Here is a 17,984-nt window from a genome sequence, read left to right on the forward strand (position 1 = left end):
CCGCCCCACCTCCTGCTGACTAACTCTGGCCGTGCGGACTTGCAAACCGAAGTTCCAGTACATCTGAAGTACTACAGGTAGACAGCCAGATCAACACTGAGAGATTAATTTGTTCAGGGTTACATGAAAACAGAGCAATCCGATACCGGCTGTAAAATGCATGTTTAGGATTATCAGAGACGGAAGAAAGTACAGCTATAAGAAAACAGGAAGCACAACAGGCAGAAAGGAAGTATTAATAGGTAGGTATGAAAAAAAAGTACAAATGCCAGAAATGAAAAATGAGAACGAAAATTAAATCTTAATGAATGAAGCCCCATACTGGACAAACATACAGATAGGATTAGTGAATTGGAAGATACGCAGAATGCCGAAGAGGAGGAGTAAAAATGTTTCGATAGAGTAGTTGGGTCACATGTAGGGAAGACCTGAGCCTCAACCAGATCTGATAGGTGCCCTTGAGGAAGAGAGACAGACCAGTGGCAGACAAGTGCTATTCAGAGAGGAAGCCTGAGAATTTTCCAGAGGCAAAACAAGATACAAGTTTTCAGAATGAAACACACCCAGTGCTCTGCTTTAACAAGGTGAATTAAAGTAAACCCACACGTCCACACCTGGACATGTGGCAGTACAATAGCCCAATGTGGGCATAAAGCAAAAACCTCCCAAACTACCAAAAGAGAGAAGACTGCTAACCTATGAAGGAGTGCCAGTTTTTGTTTGTTTGATTGGTTTTTGTTTTAAAAACTACATTTTTATTTTACTTTATTTATTTATTTGGCTGCACAGTGTGGCATATGGGATCTTAGTTCCTCAAACCAAGCAGGGATCGAACTCACGTCCCCTGATTGGAAGCTTGGAGTCTTAACCACTGGCCCTCCAGGGAAGTCCAGTCCCAGGAGTGGCAGTTTTCAGGTGGTGCTTTTTCTGCAGACATTCTACTCCATCTCAAGCCTTGATCCTAAGTGCTAAGGTAGGAGGTTGCTGCTTAAGTCCTTAAGCAGCCACAGATTTTGTCTCGTTGAGCGTTAAGGGGACCTGCGTCTCAGTAGCCACACTCTTGGTTTTGTTCAGTCACTCAGTCATGTCTGACTCTTTGGAACCCCATGGACTGCACCACACCAGGCTTCCCTGTCCTTCACCATCTCCCAGAGCTTGCTCAAACTCATGTCCATTGAGTCGGTGATACCATCCAACCATCTCGTCCTCTGTCATCCCCTTCTCCTCCTGCCTTCAATCTTTCCCAGCATCAGGGTCTTTTCCAGTGACTCCGTTCCTCACATCAGGTGGCCAAAGTATTGGAGTTTCAGCTTCAGCATCAGTCCTTCCAATGAATATTCAGGACTGATTTCCTTTAGGATTGACTGATTTGATCTTGCAGTCTCAGGGACTCTCGAGCATCTTCTCCAACACCATAGTTCAAAAGCATCAATTCTTCAGCGCTCAGCCTTCTTTGTGGTGCAACTCACACATCCATACATGACTACTGGAAAAAAAGCCATAGCTTTGACTAGATGGACCTTTGTTGGCAAAGTAATGTTTCTGCTTTTTAATATGCTGTCTAGGTTTGTCATAGCTTTTCTTCCAAGGAGCAAGCATCTTTTAATTTAATGGCTGCAGTCACCATCTGCAGGCCACCCCCTGCTACCCACCACATCCGAAGATGTACAAGCCGGGGTGTTTCTTGCCACGTTTTATAGATGCAGAAGCTCAAAGACCCGAGGGGCTGAATGACAGTGACCTGTTCAAGGCCACGGCTATAGGAGACCGAGGTGAGGCTGCTGCCCGGAGCCTGTGCTCTGTCCACCTCTCCTCAAGGTGGGAAATCAGATAAACAGGCTTCCCGGGTGATCTGGAGTTGTTTGGTGCTAGAACCAAGCCAGGTTCTCTCAATGGGCTCCTACATCCTGGGGAAGGTTATGAGAAGACGGGCTGGTTGTCCTCCTATGCTGACACACAGACTGAAGTCCTGCTGCATTCCTGCTTCTTTGGCCACCTCCCAATTTAAAAAATGACTTGTTTCTTTATTAACATGTTTCTGGACCTAGTTGGTACACTTATGATTTGCTATTGTGTGTTACTTTTTTCTTCAGGTTAGAAAAATTGATACAGATTGGTAGTTTTCTTCCTGCCTAGGTACTTTTTGGTACCCGTTGAATTTCAGAGGTTTAATTTAGTTTCACATTTTCCCCCTGTCATTTAGACAAGGACCTAGGAGCTTTGCAGAGGTAGGAATTAGGTTTTTGCCAGTCAGAACATTGGGAAAAGTATCTGAAAGTAGACAGGAGACATACTAGGAAGATTACTGATTTATGGAGAGAGTCAACTGTGCTTGATATGGGGGTGTGGTGGGTAGATTTCTTATGGAACAAAGTCATCCGGTTTATGCTTTCTTTTTTTCTTTTCTTTTCAATTGGTGTATAATTGTTGGTTTCTGCTGTACAGTGAAGGGAATCAGCTATATATGTATACATATATCCCCTCCCTCTTGGACCTCCCTCCGACCCCACCCACTGATGCTTTCTCAAGAAATAAAGGGATTGAGATGTAAAACAGTATATCAGATAATGTGGCCACCGTCATGGCATTTTTATTTCCGTGGCTGTTTCTGTCTTAAATGGGTCTGGTGTTCAGCTGGATGATTGCCTATTCCCAGATTTGGAACTTTGGTTTGTGGAGGCACAGGGTCATGAAGCCTTCTTCACTGGGGAACCTATTTGCTTCTCTTCTGCCGCCCCTCAGAGTGGATGATGCCTCACTTCTAGAGTCCCTTGTCACCCACATCCCTGTCGACCCTTCTCCTTTCTCTCACTGTTTAAACTCAAGGTCAACCAAATAACTAAGACGGTATCAGGATAGGAACCATTCTTAGCACTTGGGTTGGAGAAAACATGTTCATTTTCTTTTCAGCACCAAGAAGGTAATATGAATGGGGTCGTATTTTATGTCTACTGTGGCAGGGGAGTAAAAGCTACCTGGGTTTAAATCTCAGCTCTACCACTGACTTGGGTGTGACCTTGAACGAATCACTGAACCCCTCTGTCTCGATTTCCTTATCTAAAAAACGGGGAATACTAGGAATACCTAACTCAAGGTTGTTAGGATCAAGTGAATTATTACCTGTAAAACTGGAAAACTGGTGCCCAGAACACAGCAAGCCCACGATAAGTGTTGGCAGCTGTTATAATCCACCACTCTGTAAGTTTAACGTGTGTTATCTCTGATCTTCACAACAAACTTATAATGTTAGTTGACCCAACTGAATAAAGACCCTTGAAGACAGAGGCCCACGTATAGACTTTTGTATCAGTTTTACACACACACAACGTGGCCTTGCCTTCGCTTTGAAATACTGGTCTCCTGGGTTTGGTAGCCTTGAAATTAAACCCTGCAAAAACCGGTCCATGAGTCTGATACCCAGGAACAGAGTCCTTGAAGACTCCAGGAGCTTGTCCCCACGCCCCTCCCCAGCCTGGCCCAGGTCACTTCCCTCAGGTCCTGAATGTTGAGGGGTAAGGGTGGTAACATGAAGCAAGGGGTCTCAAAACCCCCAAATCCAGGGGACCTTCTTTTAATTATTTGTTTTGTTTATTTTTGGCTATGCTGGGTCTTTGCTGCAGGCGGGCTTCCTCTGGCTGCAGCTACTCTTTGTCGCGGTGCACGGGCTTCTCAGTGACGTGGCTTCTCTCGTTGCCGAGCACAGGCTCTAGGTACGCCGGCTCCGTAGTCGTGGCCCACGGGCTTACTGGCACATGGACTCTTCCCAGACCAGGGATCGAACCCGTGTCTCCTGCATTGGCAGGTGGATTCTTTTCCACTGAGCCACCAGGGAGATCCTAGAGGGCCTTCTAAACCATCCGTCTCTGGCATCAAATGCCGGGCGCCCTGCTGAAGGTTCAAGGTGCCCTGTTGTTGAGGAGCAGGGTTTAAGGACTGGTGTTAACAAGGCTGGCCAGGCAGTGCTGACCCAGCCTGGGTTGTGACCTCTGTGGTACACTCTTAGAGTGAGAACTTTAATAGCAGACGTAATAAAGCTTAGGTGTCATAATGAGGTGAGGAAAGGGCAGAGGGCTGTCCTAGCTTGTGCTGATAATGCCTGAGACCCAGTGGTGTCTGCAGGGGGCCTGGAGGCTCAGACACTATCTCATTAATCCTCCCCAAACCTCCACGGGGTGAGCAGGGGGCAGGCGTTCCCCTAGCTCTCGGGCACAAACAGTGCCCTCATGCCACTCGCCCAGGGTCATCCAGGGTGGGAAAGCGCAGCGTATGATTTATTGCTTTTATTGTTGTGGTCTCCTCTCCTCCCTATCCTCCCGCCCCTGTTATTAACAGACTAACACAGAACAGTTTTAATCAGGCGGTTTTCATCCAGTGTCCCTTTCTGAACGCTCCAGTCTGGAAACTCACCAGTGCAATTCCAGAGAGGCAGGACGGGAAGGGGTGAACCCGGGGCCTGTGGGTGGAGCTAGTGGGTCCTCGAGGGCCCCGAGGCACCGGTCCCCTCCCTGCAGGCTCTTGCCCCCCACCCCGTTCTGGATCCATCACTGGGGTCCTGCTTTCCTGTGACAGTTTCTTGCTTGGGTCCGTGGTCGGGCACAGGGAATGGGGATGGTTGTGCTTCCGCTCCACTCTCCCGTTGTCCCTCTTCCTAGAGACCCCACCCTCTTAGACACTGTGCCTCGATACACACCCCTCACCCCCAGCCCCGGGATCCTAATTTACCGATGGCTCCTGCTGTCTAACTCAGGAGATGCAGGCCCTGTCCCTACTTTACGCCCGAGGAAATGACCTCCAGGACTGCATTCTCTTCAACACGCCATACCATTGCTCTTAATTAGAGTCCTGCCCTATTTTTTTTCTCTTCTAACTTTCCCTTTATTTGCATAGCTCTTTCATAACAGCTTTGTCGAGATATAATTTACACACCATACAGTTCACTGTATAAAGGATAGAGTTCAGTGGTTCTTAGTATATTCGCAGAGCTGTAGAGTGTCACCACAATCCGTATTAGAACATTCAAATCATATCAAAAAAGAAACCTTGTACCTTTTAGGTCCTACTTCCCCAGCCTCTCACTCCTCAACCTTCCAGCCTTACGCAACCACAAATCTCTTTTCTGTATTTGTAGAATTCCCTGTGCCGGACCTGCGTATGAGTGGAGCGATATAAGATGTGGACTTGTGTGACTGGTCTCTCTGACTCGGCTTAATGTTTCCAAGGCCCACCCGTGTTGTAGCATGTATCAGGACTCTGTTCCTTGGTAGAGCCAAGTGATACGCCCTTGTGTGAGTGTGCCACGCTTTGCTTACCCATTCACCTGCTGATGGGCATTTGGGTTGTTTCCACCTTTTTGGTGGAATAACGAATAATGTTACCATAAACTTCCAGGTGCAAGTGTTTGTGTGGGTGTATGTTTTCATATCTGCTGGTTATGTAGCTAGGAGTGGAACTGCCAGGTCTGATGGTAACTCTGTTTGTTTGCAAAATTATTGTCCTGTCTCCACAGTTCCCAAAGAAGTGAATGGAGGTTCTAATTTTTCCACCTGGTAGGCAACACTTGTTATTTTCTTTCTGAGTACAGGCGTCTTAGAGGGTATGGGGGCTTCCTTAGTGGCTCAGACAGTAAAGAATCCACCTGAAATGCGGGAGACCTGGGTTTGAACCCTGAGTTGGGAAGATCTCCTGGAGAAGGGAACGGCTACCCACTCCAGTATTCTTGCCTGGAGAATCCTCATGGACAAAAGAGCCTGGTGGGCTATAGTCCATGGGGTGGCAAAGAGTCAGACAAGACCGAGTGACTAGGCACAGCCCAGCACCAAGGGTATGAAGTGGTAGCTCATTGTGGTTTTGATTTGCATTTCCTTGATGGCTAATGATGTTGAGCAACTTTTCATGTGCTTATTTGCATTTGCTTTTTCTTTTTTTTTTGGAGAAATATCTATTAGATCCCTTGCCCATTTTTTAATTAGATAATTTGTCCTTTCGTTACTGAGTGGTAAGGATTTTCCCGCATTTTAGTCCATTATCAGATACGTGATTTGTATGTATTTTCTTCCATCCTGTGGGTTGTCTCTGCACACTCTTGAAGGTGTCCTTTCCATGTGTCACTAGTCCAGTTGATCTGTTTTCTTCTCTGGTTGCTTGTGCTTCTGGTGTCAGATGTGTTGCCCTACTGGCCACCTGCCGGGACACGGGCCCACTGCAGCTAACCTCAGGAATAGATGCACGTAGTCAGGATCAGCACCGCCCTCAGACGGGAAGCAAGCTCTGAGGTTGCATGGGTCTTCCCAGGTGGCCAGAAGTTAAGCGGCAGTGCCGGAAGCCACCCTGGCCAGCGGCTCACAGCCACGTCCAACACGTCAGGGCAGCGTCACGGGGTCAGCGGAAAGGACACGCTCTGCCCCCAGGCTGGACACCAGAGAGCCCGCTCCCAACACGGTGCTGAGTCCCTCTGCGTCCAGAGTGGTTACTTGGCAACTGTTGGCTCATTCCTCCCATCTTACTTTCTACGTTTTACTAATTAAGGAGACATTCTGAATGAAAATAAATTAGAATCATGACTGGGAGGTAATGTAATGAATCTCCCTCCCCAAGGCCTGACTTTCTTTGCATTCAGAAAATGACTCAAAGTTACAGCAAGCCTGCATTCTCTCCCTGCGTATTCCTTGTAAGAAACCCCTCAAATCTCAGGAGTTGTCTTTATTTTATAAAGAACCCCTGACTTGCCCTTTATTGTCATATTTGGGGTGAAGAAGTGTATTTTCTGGGGCTTTAGGTGGTGATAGTGGTAAAGAACCCGCCTGCCAATGCAGGAGACATAAGAGATGGGGCTCTGATCCCTGAGTCAAGAAGTTCACCTGGAGGAGGGCAGGGCAACCCACTCCAGTATTCTTGCCTGGAGAATCCCATGGACAGAGGAGCCTGGTGGGCTACAGTCCATGGGATAGCAAAGAGTCAGACATGACTGAGCAATTTAGCATGCTCACAGTGTATTTTCTAGGTGAAAGAATTTTTAGCTTTATTTTTGTTTCAAGCGTTTTTTGTCCATCTGTCTTATGTGTTTCAGAGGAAGGAAGTCAAATCGCCGTGTAACTTGGTAAGGTGTTTCTGTGATCAGGTGGCCTCTTGAGCAAGTTTGGCGCGTCAGAATGACTGGAGCTAAGCTGCTGTCATCATTGGTTGGGATAGTGTTCATGGCTGATTCCTCGCTGTGTGCTGGTGTATAATAATTTCCTCCTGTGTTTTCTTTGCTGAGCCCTTGCACGCAGCCTGTGCTGTTTGACCAGCACTTGCTCCCAGTGCCAGGCTGCATGTGGGGTCTTAGCTCCTGGACCAGGGATCAAACCCACACCCTCTGCATTGGAAAATAAAGTCTTAACCATGGACCACCAGGGAAGTCCCAACAAAAGGCCTTAATCACCTTCTCTTGTGCAGTGTCAGTGCGCTGACTGGGTCAGCGCTCAGCAAATGTTGGTTTGGATGAATATAATACTAAAATCCACAAAAGGGAAGTCTCCAGCTATCCTTATACTCTAAACCCATCAACTTTTAAAATTCGTTGTCTCCTTGCATTCTTTGCCCGTCTGCAGATGGTATTTTTGAATAGGTGTTGCCTTATGAATACACTTTTCTTACGATTTCATACATGGTACTTTTTATACCCTGTTATCTTCATCATTATCTTCTTAGGGTTGTACAGTATCCCATAAATTAAGCATGTTGTTTGGTTTGATTATATACTCTTAGGGAAATCTTTTTTCTTTCTACGTTTTCATAGCTTGGAGGGGGACTACTTGAAGATTTTATCATGTAAAGTTGTTACTGTTCAGTCACTAAGTCATGTCTGACCCTTTGCGACCCCATAAACTGCAGCACACCAGGCTTCCTTGTCCTTCACTATCTCCCAGAGATTGCTCAAATCATGTCCATTGAGTCAGTGATGCTATCCAACCATCTCATCCTCTGCCGCCCTCTTCTCCTCTTGCCCTCAATCTTTCCCAGCATCAGGGTCTCTTCCAGTGAGTTGCCTCTTTGCATCGGGTGACCAAACTATTGGAGCTTCAGCTTCACCATCAGTCCTTCCAGTGAATATTCAGGGTTGATTTCCTTTAGGATTGTGTTTCTTCTTTTATTTAGTTAGTTTGTTTTTGACTTATTTGTTTTAGATTAATTCCTCAGTATTTTCTCTAAAAATGGAATTATGGGGGAAAGGAAGTCATAGGATCTCGGGTTTGTTGCATGTTGCTAGACAGATTCCACCCGAGTCCATGTGTGCCCAGCAGCCCTCCCCTGTGGTTAGCACTGGTTTACGTTGGTGGTTTTACTGTGCATTAATCCACAGTAAGGCTGATGGTCTCTCAGATTTCTTACTATAACCTATTGATGTCTATCCTATAATCATCATTTCATTCCTTTCTGCTACTGATAACATGGAGACGTTTTAAGAATATCTTGTTCTTTCTGCCTCCTTTTGTGATTCTCAAGCTTCCCTAAAGGGCTTCCCTTAACTCAAGTTGCCTCATCAATTCTCAGAATAGCTTACGGACAGCCAAACTGAGCTTTTCTATGCGTTGCTATACACCTGTTCCAACAGTTTATCGAGTGAGTCCTTTCTCCATTCTTATGTTGCCCTGGTCTACATCATATTAAGACCTTATAACAACTTAAATGTGTTTTTGGAATTCCGTTTCCACTTGTTCCATTTTTCTAGTTTAAGACTGGCACCACGTAGCTTTGTTGATTTTGTGGTTTTATAGTTGTTTGTAAAACTGGGAGAATGAGAAGCCCACTTTGCTTTCTCCTCCACCATGTTTCTTCTTGATTTAGTAACTCTTTGGTGTGTACAGGCACCAAACCCTTACCTTCTGTATAGTAGGAACAATCAGGTGTCCTTTATTACATCTTGCAATTAAAATAAAACTGTGTCCGTGGACTTCTGTGTGGAGCTCAGTTCTTGTCATCAGGTAGTGGTATGAGTCACTTTGAGTCATTTTTAGAACAGAACATTTTCAGATGGTTTTCTATAGGCTATTGGATACTTTTTTCTTTTTTAGAAAATAAAATTTAACTTAGGAAATATATCCTCACCTACTTGGAGTCAGAATTGGAAGTTCTAAGTGAAGGTCTATAAAGTCAGACCTGGGATAGACACAGGGCTATATCTAAGTTTCAACATAATCATCTGACCAAATTCAGTGCCTGGAGATGTTCAGGTGAAAAGGTGGATTTGAAATGCTTGCTGCTTTGCACAGCTTCCGACAGGCAGCTTCTCAGTGGTTCTTTGGTACCAAGAGGAAGAAAAAAGGGTAGCCGTGGTTCTTGGTTTTTCTCTAAAAAGTGATGCCCATGGCAGAAGACCATGTTCAGAAAACCAGAGTCCTCGGCAAAAGAAACACTGGTTTTAATCCTCAGACAATTCCCACTTCGAAGTTGCCAGCAAACAGCAGCAACAGCCAGCTCCTTTTCTGTGTCTGTCTGTGGTACTTTCTGTTCCCATTGCTATGACAACCGGGGGAGAAAAACTGTGTTCGAGGCCCTCTGGATTCTAGCTCCAGAAGGAGGTTCAAGATGTTTGTTCAAAGAGCAAAAGAGAGCTGTTTCTTTGTACATAGAAGAGAAAAAAAAAATAATCCTTATGATTCAAGAGAGAAGCGGGTGGAGCTGTCCTTTTCCACTCTTTCACATAAATTATAAGTCTTGACCGCAGCCACCACACCTTTTAAGAAAAGGTCCAGGGCTGTGAAACCCGGTACCGCACTGACACCCTACCCTAGTCAACGGGCGGCGAGAGGACAAAAGGAAGGAAGTTTCCCTTTTAAATCCCCAGGAATTTTTTGATGAGATAATATTACAGACCAAAATGTCTCTCCTCCTATTCGTTCCGTGTTTGGCTCCAGTGTAACAGTAACCCACTTAGAAGCAGGCGGCCCTTTTGAAGTTATTTTAAACTTGCAGCAGAGTGTGGAGATATTGTAACCTTGGATAAGAGCTCCACCAGCCCCGGTTTCAGTTTTGCCCTTTCAGACGTGTGGAAAGCGCCCTGGTATATCTCAAGGATTTTGTACTGAGAGCTTCTTAAAGAGCGGGTCTTGGTTTCAAAGCCTGGCTTGATGTCCTGTCCCCAAGGGAAAGTGGTTCTGTTTTCTTCAGTTATTTAACCTTGTCTGACATAGCCTTTCGGCTTTGAAGTTCCCTCTAGTCTTTGTCCATTAAGAAAACAGTGAAACCCTGATAGCCAACCCCATCAGGCTCCAAGAAATTTGAAGAAGGTCCATCTTCTTATTTCAGCATGAAGCCAGACGCTTGATTCCTGGCACCGCCGGTGGCCGGGACTCTGCTCTACTCATTGATAGCCATTTGGCCCTGAGCAGCTCCTTGTGGGGAAGTGCAGGTCGGTCGTTCGGCACCCCTCCTGGAGGTTATAGGATCTGTCTGTGTCTGGGAGAAAACCAGGGCCCCTTGTGTCTGCCACCTCTGCAACACCCAAGTCCTCGTCACACCCTGGTGCCACCCGGAAGTTATTTTGGGCTGTGGGGGTGGCGTGGGCCGCGGGTCCTTTCTGCACCGCTCTCCCTGAGTCCTCCCCGAGCTGTGTTCCCGCCATCGCCAACCCTGGGCCTGGGGGCTCCCGAGAGCCATCCCAGACGGCCCTCCTCCAAGGCCACGGTCCTGTGCAGGTTGCCTGTGGGGTCTCTCTTTGGCCCGATGGAATACTTCCCTGCAGGACCCAGAGAATCGGCTGGAACACCTAGAGGAAGGTGTTCTGTCCAGCAGTGCCTGCAAAGATCCTAGCCAAACTGAAGCACGTGTATGTTTATAACGGGCAAAGGGCACTTCATGGCTTTTAGTAAAAAGAGGCTTCCTCCAGGGCACCTGTTGCCATTCCCGACTGCTCTTCTCAGAGGGAACTATTTTCAGTTATTTAGTGGTTTCTTCTATTGTTCACCTCAAGGAATATTTCTAAGTTTCTGTCAATTTCTAAATAGCATGCTTATACTGCCTCATATTTTAGCCCATTTATACGTTTTTTGGCTTCCTCCTATGGAAGATGGACATTTTGTTCTCTTACCCGCCTCATCCCTTCCCCAGCCCCAACCTTTCCGCCTCCCCGCCCCCTGCATCGCCCCCTGTCACACATTTCCCATCTCTGCATTTTCCCAGTGTAGTCACATGATAATTAATGCCTAGATCGGGATTTACATTTTATGGCTGTCACTATTCCCAAGCAGGTCCTGCATGCCATGCCCTGCTGTGGTTTACAATTCTGGCGTTGACGTTTTGGTTTTTTTCCGGAGCTAATAATTGTCCCCTTTGCCTCCATTGCTTTAGTTTGCTGTATAATTATCACATTTCATTCTCCTGTTCAGAACTCTAACACTCTGCCCAGTACTGCCAGACCCCCTGGGTGATGACCCAGGCTGCTGCTGTTGTTTGCTTATTATCTGGTGCTGTCTGCAGTGCTCATCCTTCTGGCCCCATCTGGGCTGCTCGCCCGGCCGGCCAGTGGCATAGCTGTCATCCTGGGATTTCCCTCTATTTTTCTTCTCTGTTGGGTTCCCTGTGCCCTTGATCCAATGCCTGCTTATTCCTCACTTTATTCCTTCATCTTATCTGAGGTGACAGCAACTTCTGAGGTCAGACCAGGGTGAGAGAATTTGAAATTTATCCTCTATTCCTCATCCCCCTCCACCACCCTGATAAAGCCCTGTCGTGGGCCTGCCCCAGGGAAGGGAGGCGGCGTTGTGTTCCCCGCACTTCACTTCGAGAGTGCTGTCCGCCCCTGCCAGCCCGGCTGTGGTGACCAAGAAGGAGCAGCCTTTGCTCCTGTGCTGTTGCTAGGAAATCCTGAGGTCGCCAGTAAAGTCCTGGGAATGTGTTGGTGACTTGGGGATCAATGGCTGTAAGAGCCGCCTCCACTAAAGTTCATGCAGTCGTTTGCTGAAATTCTGACCTGTTTTGTCCTGCTCCCTCACCTAGGCAAACAGAGGCCCAAATGACTTCCAAGCAGAGCTGAGGCGTGGTAGCAGTGGTCATATATTGAGCACCTTTTGGGTGCAAGGCTGTGGGTGGGGTGAAAGGGGACCTCTGAGAAGACTTCTAGAAGCAGCTGCCCATCCCTGAGGAGATGGTGAAGGAACTGTGGCAAGTACCATGTAAAGCGTTTGGGAACACAGGGGTGCAAGCCTCTAGCTGTACTGGTGCATTTAAGAAAGCTCCATGGAAGGGCTGACCTTGAAACTGGTCTTGAAGGACAGAGGATTCTAGGCAGAAGTGTGACTTGCAAGCGAGCGTGACCTGCCTAGAGAAAGAGAAGAAGGAGAGGACTTTCCCACTGATGGAGCGTCTGCTGTGCAACTATGATGATGTGTTCTGTCTCATTGAATCCTCACAGCACCCTGTTGAGGCAGATGCTGCTGTTCCCATTTTATAGATGAGCAAGTAGAGGTTTACAGAAATTGAATCATCTGCCCAAGGAGATGTACCTCGTAAGAGGCAGGTTTTAAAACATGGTTACATGATTCCAAAGCTAACATCCTCTCCACCCCCCCAAACACCCCTCGGAACAAAATCAGGAGGAAAACAGCAAGAGGCACAACTTCTTCTTTTTTAAAAAAAAAAAAACTCTGTGATTTATCTGCACCAGGTCTTAGTTGTGGCACTCAGGATCTTCAGTCTTTGTTGTGGCCTGTGGGATCTAGTTCCCCGACCAGGGATTCAGCCTGGGCCCCCTCCATTGGGAGTGCAGAGTCTTAGCCACTGGACCACCTGGAAAGTCTCTAGACACAGCTTCTTAATGTCAAGCCTCACTGTAGAGGACCAGCTGGGAATTTGCCTTCAGTTAACTTAAGCAAGAATGTTGACATCACAAAGTTATTCTGAGAGCGCAAGAGCAGAGTTACAACACAAGACAGATCTTCTGTTAAATCCTCACAGTTTAGGGTAGCTTGTGAATTACTGGCATTGTTCTTCTGTGGACCCACCTAGGAGTTTTCCTGATCTTCTCATCATTTCAGGCTGCCCTTCCCCTCTTTAAGTATTCTGTCTCCAGTGAGTTTTTGTCAAGCTCTGTTCTAGGTTTCTGAGTCTTTTTGTTTTTTTTTTTTTCTTTATGCTTTTGTTAGCTTTGGGTTGGCCAGAAAGTTGGTTTGGGTTTTCCCGTAAGATGTTACAGACCCCATAGCATGGAGCCCTTGGAAAAAGAGGACCCCAGGATGTGAATGTTTGGAGACCTAGGGCGGCAGGCACTTCTGGAAGCTGATGTTGTCATCAGGGCTGAGTTGAGAAAGACCCAACTAGACAGTATCTGGCAGGTGGATGGAAGAGACCAGTTACACCTGGGACATGGCTGAGATTGCGTTCCCAGGCCGGGCAGTTCAGGCCTCTGGAAATACAAACTAGAGTAAGGAACTCTAAGGAGCTCGGCAGAGAAAGAACTCCGGAGAGGAGCTCAAAAGTCAGTGGAGACAGCGAGGTCGGTTTTGGATGCCCTGAGATGCGATCTTGGGGGCCCTTTCACCCTCCCCGGGGAAAACAAACCACCCATACCAACCCATGACACCCGCCGGCACTTTACAGAAATTCCTTTTGGTTTTTAAGTCTTTGATCCCTGTTCAGAAGTCAACACCCTTGACAGGGCTGACACTTAGAGCTGCTCACAGTCACCCCAGCAATGGTCTGAAAGGGAGTCTGGGGGTTGGTAGTGGAGTGGGAGGGCATGGCTGCCGAGAAGGGGAGGGTCTGCAGGTGGGGTGCAGGCCAGGGCTCCAGGGGGACCTCAGTGTGTGGGAGGCGTGTGCAGTGGGGGTTTCTGCGAGCTCAGGGCACCCCCTTGCTGTCCCTCCCATGCCTGCATGTCCTGTTCCATAGCTTGAGCCTCTGCCCAGTCTGCCAAAGGGCCCCGGTTTTTCCTCCAGCTCCTGCTGCTCTGGTTTCCTGGTACCGCCCTCCCATGCCCCCTCTTCTCCCTCTGTCCCTCCATCTCCTCCCCGTCAAAGCCCTTGCTGTTGGCATCAGGCGTGTCAGCGTCAGGCTTGAGTCACGTCTATTTAAGTTCGTTTCTTCTTCACTCGTGTACCTGTGCTGTCCCTGACCCAGCATCTCTCAGGATGTGCCCCATGAGAAAGTGTGAGCATTGTAAGCGCAGCATGGGCTGACCGTCAAAGGGTTGGGAACGCTGGTTTCAGCAACGGTTAAAACCCTTTTTTTAAACCTCAGGCCACTGCAGAGCTTTAATTTCCAGATGTAGATCCCGAATTCGCCTGCCCCGTTGCTCCGCCTTCCTGCTTGTGCGGAACTGTCAGTCATGGGGCGGGGCTAGGACTCTGAGGACAGGGTCTCCTGAGGGACACAGGGCTGGCTTAGACTCCAGAGGAGTGGAAATCACTGTTGTCTTACACTGTGGATCTCCGCGTTGACTGAGGACAGTAGTTTCTGAGTAAACTCTTGGGACATTAAATATGTATATATATATATATATATTTAAACATTTATTTAATTATTTGGCTGCACCGAGTCTTAGATGTGGCATGCAGGATCTAGTTCCCTGACCAGGGGTTGAACCCTGGGCCCCGGCACCGGGAGCTGAGTCTTAGCCACTGGACCACCAGGGAAGTCCCCCCAAAAGCTTTTTTATTTCAGTAAAATTGACATCAAATTTACCATTTAAGCCATTTTAAAGTATACAATTCAAAGTCCCTCTGAATGTTCATAAATACCAAAATTCCTTCTCTAAGAAGAAAATTAGATAGGAATTTGGCATGTATCCTTTCTAAAAAAATTTTTTTTGAAAATTTATATTCATAAATATATCAGTAAAAAATGCATTTAAAATTTTGTGTGTGTCAAACTGTATATACTTTTCAATTTCATTTTGTATGTCACTGTGATTCGATATGTCTGTACTAGTCTATAGATCAGCCTCATTTCTTTAAACTGCTTTGTAAGATTCAAAATCTGTATAAAGCACAACTTACGAATCCTCTTTAAAAAAAAATAAAGTGTACAGTTCAGAGGTGTTTAGTCCATTCACAATGTTCACATATCAATGACTATCATGGGACGCCAAAACATTTTTATCCATAAAATGAGTGGGGGATTAGGAGGTTTTAGTTTCCTATTTGCTGCTGTAACAAGTTACATCAAACCGAATGGGTTAAAGCAACACAGACTTACTCTCGCATATTTATGGAGGTCAGAAGTGAAAAAAATGGGTTGGCAGGGCTACATTCGCTCTGGAGGCTTGCGAGAGAATCCTTTTCCTTGTCTTTTCTAGCTTCTGGAAGCCAACCACCTGCTTTCCTTGGCTCTTGGCTCCCACCTCCATCTTCAAAGCAAATCATTCCAACCTCTGCTTCCCTGGTCATGTCTCCCCTATTTCCACGATTTCCCCTTTTCCTTGTAAGGACCCTTGTGATTACATTGGGCTTAGCCAGGTAATCCAGGACATCAAAGTTCATCACATCTCTAAGTCTCTTGTGTCTTTTAAGATAACATATTCCCAGGCTCTGTAGATTAGGACATTGATCTATTCTGGCTAACAGGGTGGGTTCTTCATGTCAGGAACCTAAAGACATATTTCTTCCGGTTATTTAAAGAGCTTAGCACCGTGATACACCCCTTAACATCGTGGTAGGTTAGGTTTATCTTCGAGGACCTCCTCTTCTTGGATGGTTATCAGGGATTCTTCCGTCTGATACCAGACTCAACACTGAACTGTGAGCGTAAACGGCAGCATCATTCTGTGTTCAGGCTTCCACCGACGTCACTTTTCCTGGTAAAAATTTGACCAGCTCTTCTACCTATCTCTGATTTTGGGCTTTGCCAAATTTTGAAGAAAACCTCAAAAGAATGTCACCCATCTCCTGGTAACCAGGAGTGGCCTTTAAACGGCCTGTTAATTTTATTGCCGATGCCGCCCCATGGCTAGTGGTCTCTCCATAAATTCCTTACTTTTCCAGGTCCTCTTGCATCAGCTGAAGTAGATGTGTTGTTCTGGAAGCCAAATAGTCTGGGATACTGCCGCTGAACGTCACGGCATTTCACAGTGATTTAGACCGGCCCTTACGTGGGGGTTAAGCTGTTTCTCTTTTTCTGCTTTCCATCAGATGGCATCCGCCTTGGGTGACTGCTCCCTACAGAGCAGTGAGACAGCGTCCATGCAGTCTATTTGTAGCGGTCCTACCGTGTTCTCCTAGGGTTCCGCTCATTATGCTGAAATCCCATATGCTTTCCGGTTTCGAGGTTGCTCTTGACTGTGGCGTCTGAGACGGGCACTGCGGGAGCCCCGCAGGCCTGCAGCCTGCCCACTGAAGCTTTCTCCCCACTTGTTTCCCAGATGCACCCACTGGGCCTGTGTAACAACAATGACGAAGAGGACCTGTATGAATACGGCTGGGTCGGAGTGGTGAAACTGGAACAGCCGGAGCTGGACCCGAAACCATGCCTCACTGTCCTCGGCAAGGTAAGCCCCTGGCCCTCCCCCAACCTGCCCCGGTTCTGACCGGTGCCGTCCACGCCCTCAAATAGCAGGGTGTGGAGAAGAGCCCTTTTGGCACCGCGCTCTTTCCTGGCTGAAGTCGTGTGTTGGGGCAGCGCCCCCGCCCCAGGGTGGTCAGCGGCTTGGACACTGGTGGCAGCCGCAGCCTCAGAGTGGCCTCTGCCCTTGCCCGCCATGTGGCCTCGGGCAGGTCTCTCGCCCTCGGGGATTCCCAGTTTCTTATCGGCAAACTGGGTTGATCATTGAGATTCACAGTCCTTATCTTACAGCCCTGGGGCCAGATATTTCAGAATTCTGAGATTTGGTGGGGTGGGTTTAGAAAGGTGCTCAGGTGCACATATCTTGTATTAAGGAGACACGGAGCCACCTTCAGTAACCGAACACACGCAGAGCCTGGTAGCTGCCTGCATGGATATTCACACCTAGTGGGACAACTGGAATCTAAACAGCCTGGTGTTAGCTCAGGGCCTTGCTCTTTTGCTGCCAGCTGAGTTATGGAAAAATCTGGGGGCTGTGGAGCTTTTTTGGTTTCCGAATGGCAGACAGCAATTACGGTCCTGTCTTAGAACTTACGTCACAGGAGGGTCAGGAGGTGAGATGAGAGACAAAACGTGTAGCAGAGAGAGGGCTCCAGAAACTTCTGCTGCCATTGACTGTTTTGTTCTTCCACTTAGAAGTACTTTATAAGAACAAAAAACAACTCTTTTAGGGTCAGCATTACCTCTGGTTGTGGTATGAGATAAAAGATAGAGGTCCATTGATTTTGGAAAACCATATGTCAGTGATGTCAAAATACAACAGATGACATCTTGTTTTAAACCAGATCGTTTTGGTAAAGAGAAAGGTCTGGAGAAAGCTGCTAGGATTTTGGTTGGAGGAGCGGCAGTACAGCCTAAGGATAAGTGTTATTGCCTGGATGTTTTTTTATCTTCTCAGAAACAGCTGTCTAGGTATCACGGAGAGAGAACTGGCGGGGGCGGTGGAGGGAAACAGTCCTGGTTCTGACCTCCTGAGGAGATTCACGCCAGAGCAGAGTGGTTCTGATACAGGGCACTTGAGAGCCTTTTCCAACACATGAAAATGTCCCAGGGGACTTGCCTGGTGGTCCAGTGGCTAAGACTCCACGCTCCCAATGCAGCAGGCCTGGGTTCAATCCCTGGTCAGGAAACTAGATCCCACCTGCCACAACGAAGAGTTTGCATGCTGCCGCTAAAGATCCCGCATGCCGCAACTGAAGACCCAGCAAAGCCAAATAAAGAGCTAAATACGAAAATGAAAGAGAGAAGGAAAATGTCCCAGTAAGTGTTTCCTTGAAGACTTTTGGACCAGGAGACCCTCACGGATCTGTGATGTTTCTGTCCCATCTGTCTTCTTGGGTAGCTTCCGACCACTTGTCAAGTTCCCCTGCCTTCTTGGTTTGATTTTGGCTGTGCTGAGTCTTCATTGCCACGAGGGCTCTTCTCTAGTTGCAATGCACGGGCTTCTCATT

At 47.3% G+C, this 17,984-nt stretch overlaps 1 protein-coding gene across 1 annotated transcript in view; it reads left to right on the forward strand.

The window, feature by feature from the left end:
- ZNRF3 (zinc and ring finger 3) overlaps positions 1-17,984 on the forward strand; it is an 84,532-nt gene that overhangs the window by 9,553 nt on the left and 56,995 nt on the right. The window contains 1 exon segment of the mRNA XM_010828860.1: positions 16,334-16,459. Within this exon segment, the coding sequence (XP_010827162.1) occupies positions 16,334-16,459 (126 nt within the window).

Source organism: Bison bison, unplaced genomic scaffold (assembly GCF_000754665.1).
Source record: "Bison bison bison isolate TAMUID 2011002044 unplaced genomic scaffold, Bison_UMD1.0 scf7180017864495, whole genome shotgun sequence".
NCBI lineage: Eukaryota > Metazoa > Chordata > Mammalia > Artiodactyla > Bovidae > Bison > Bison bison.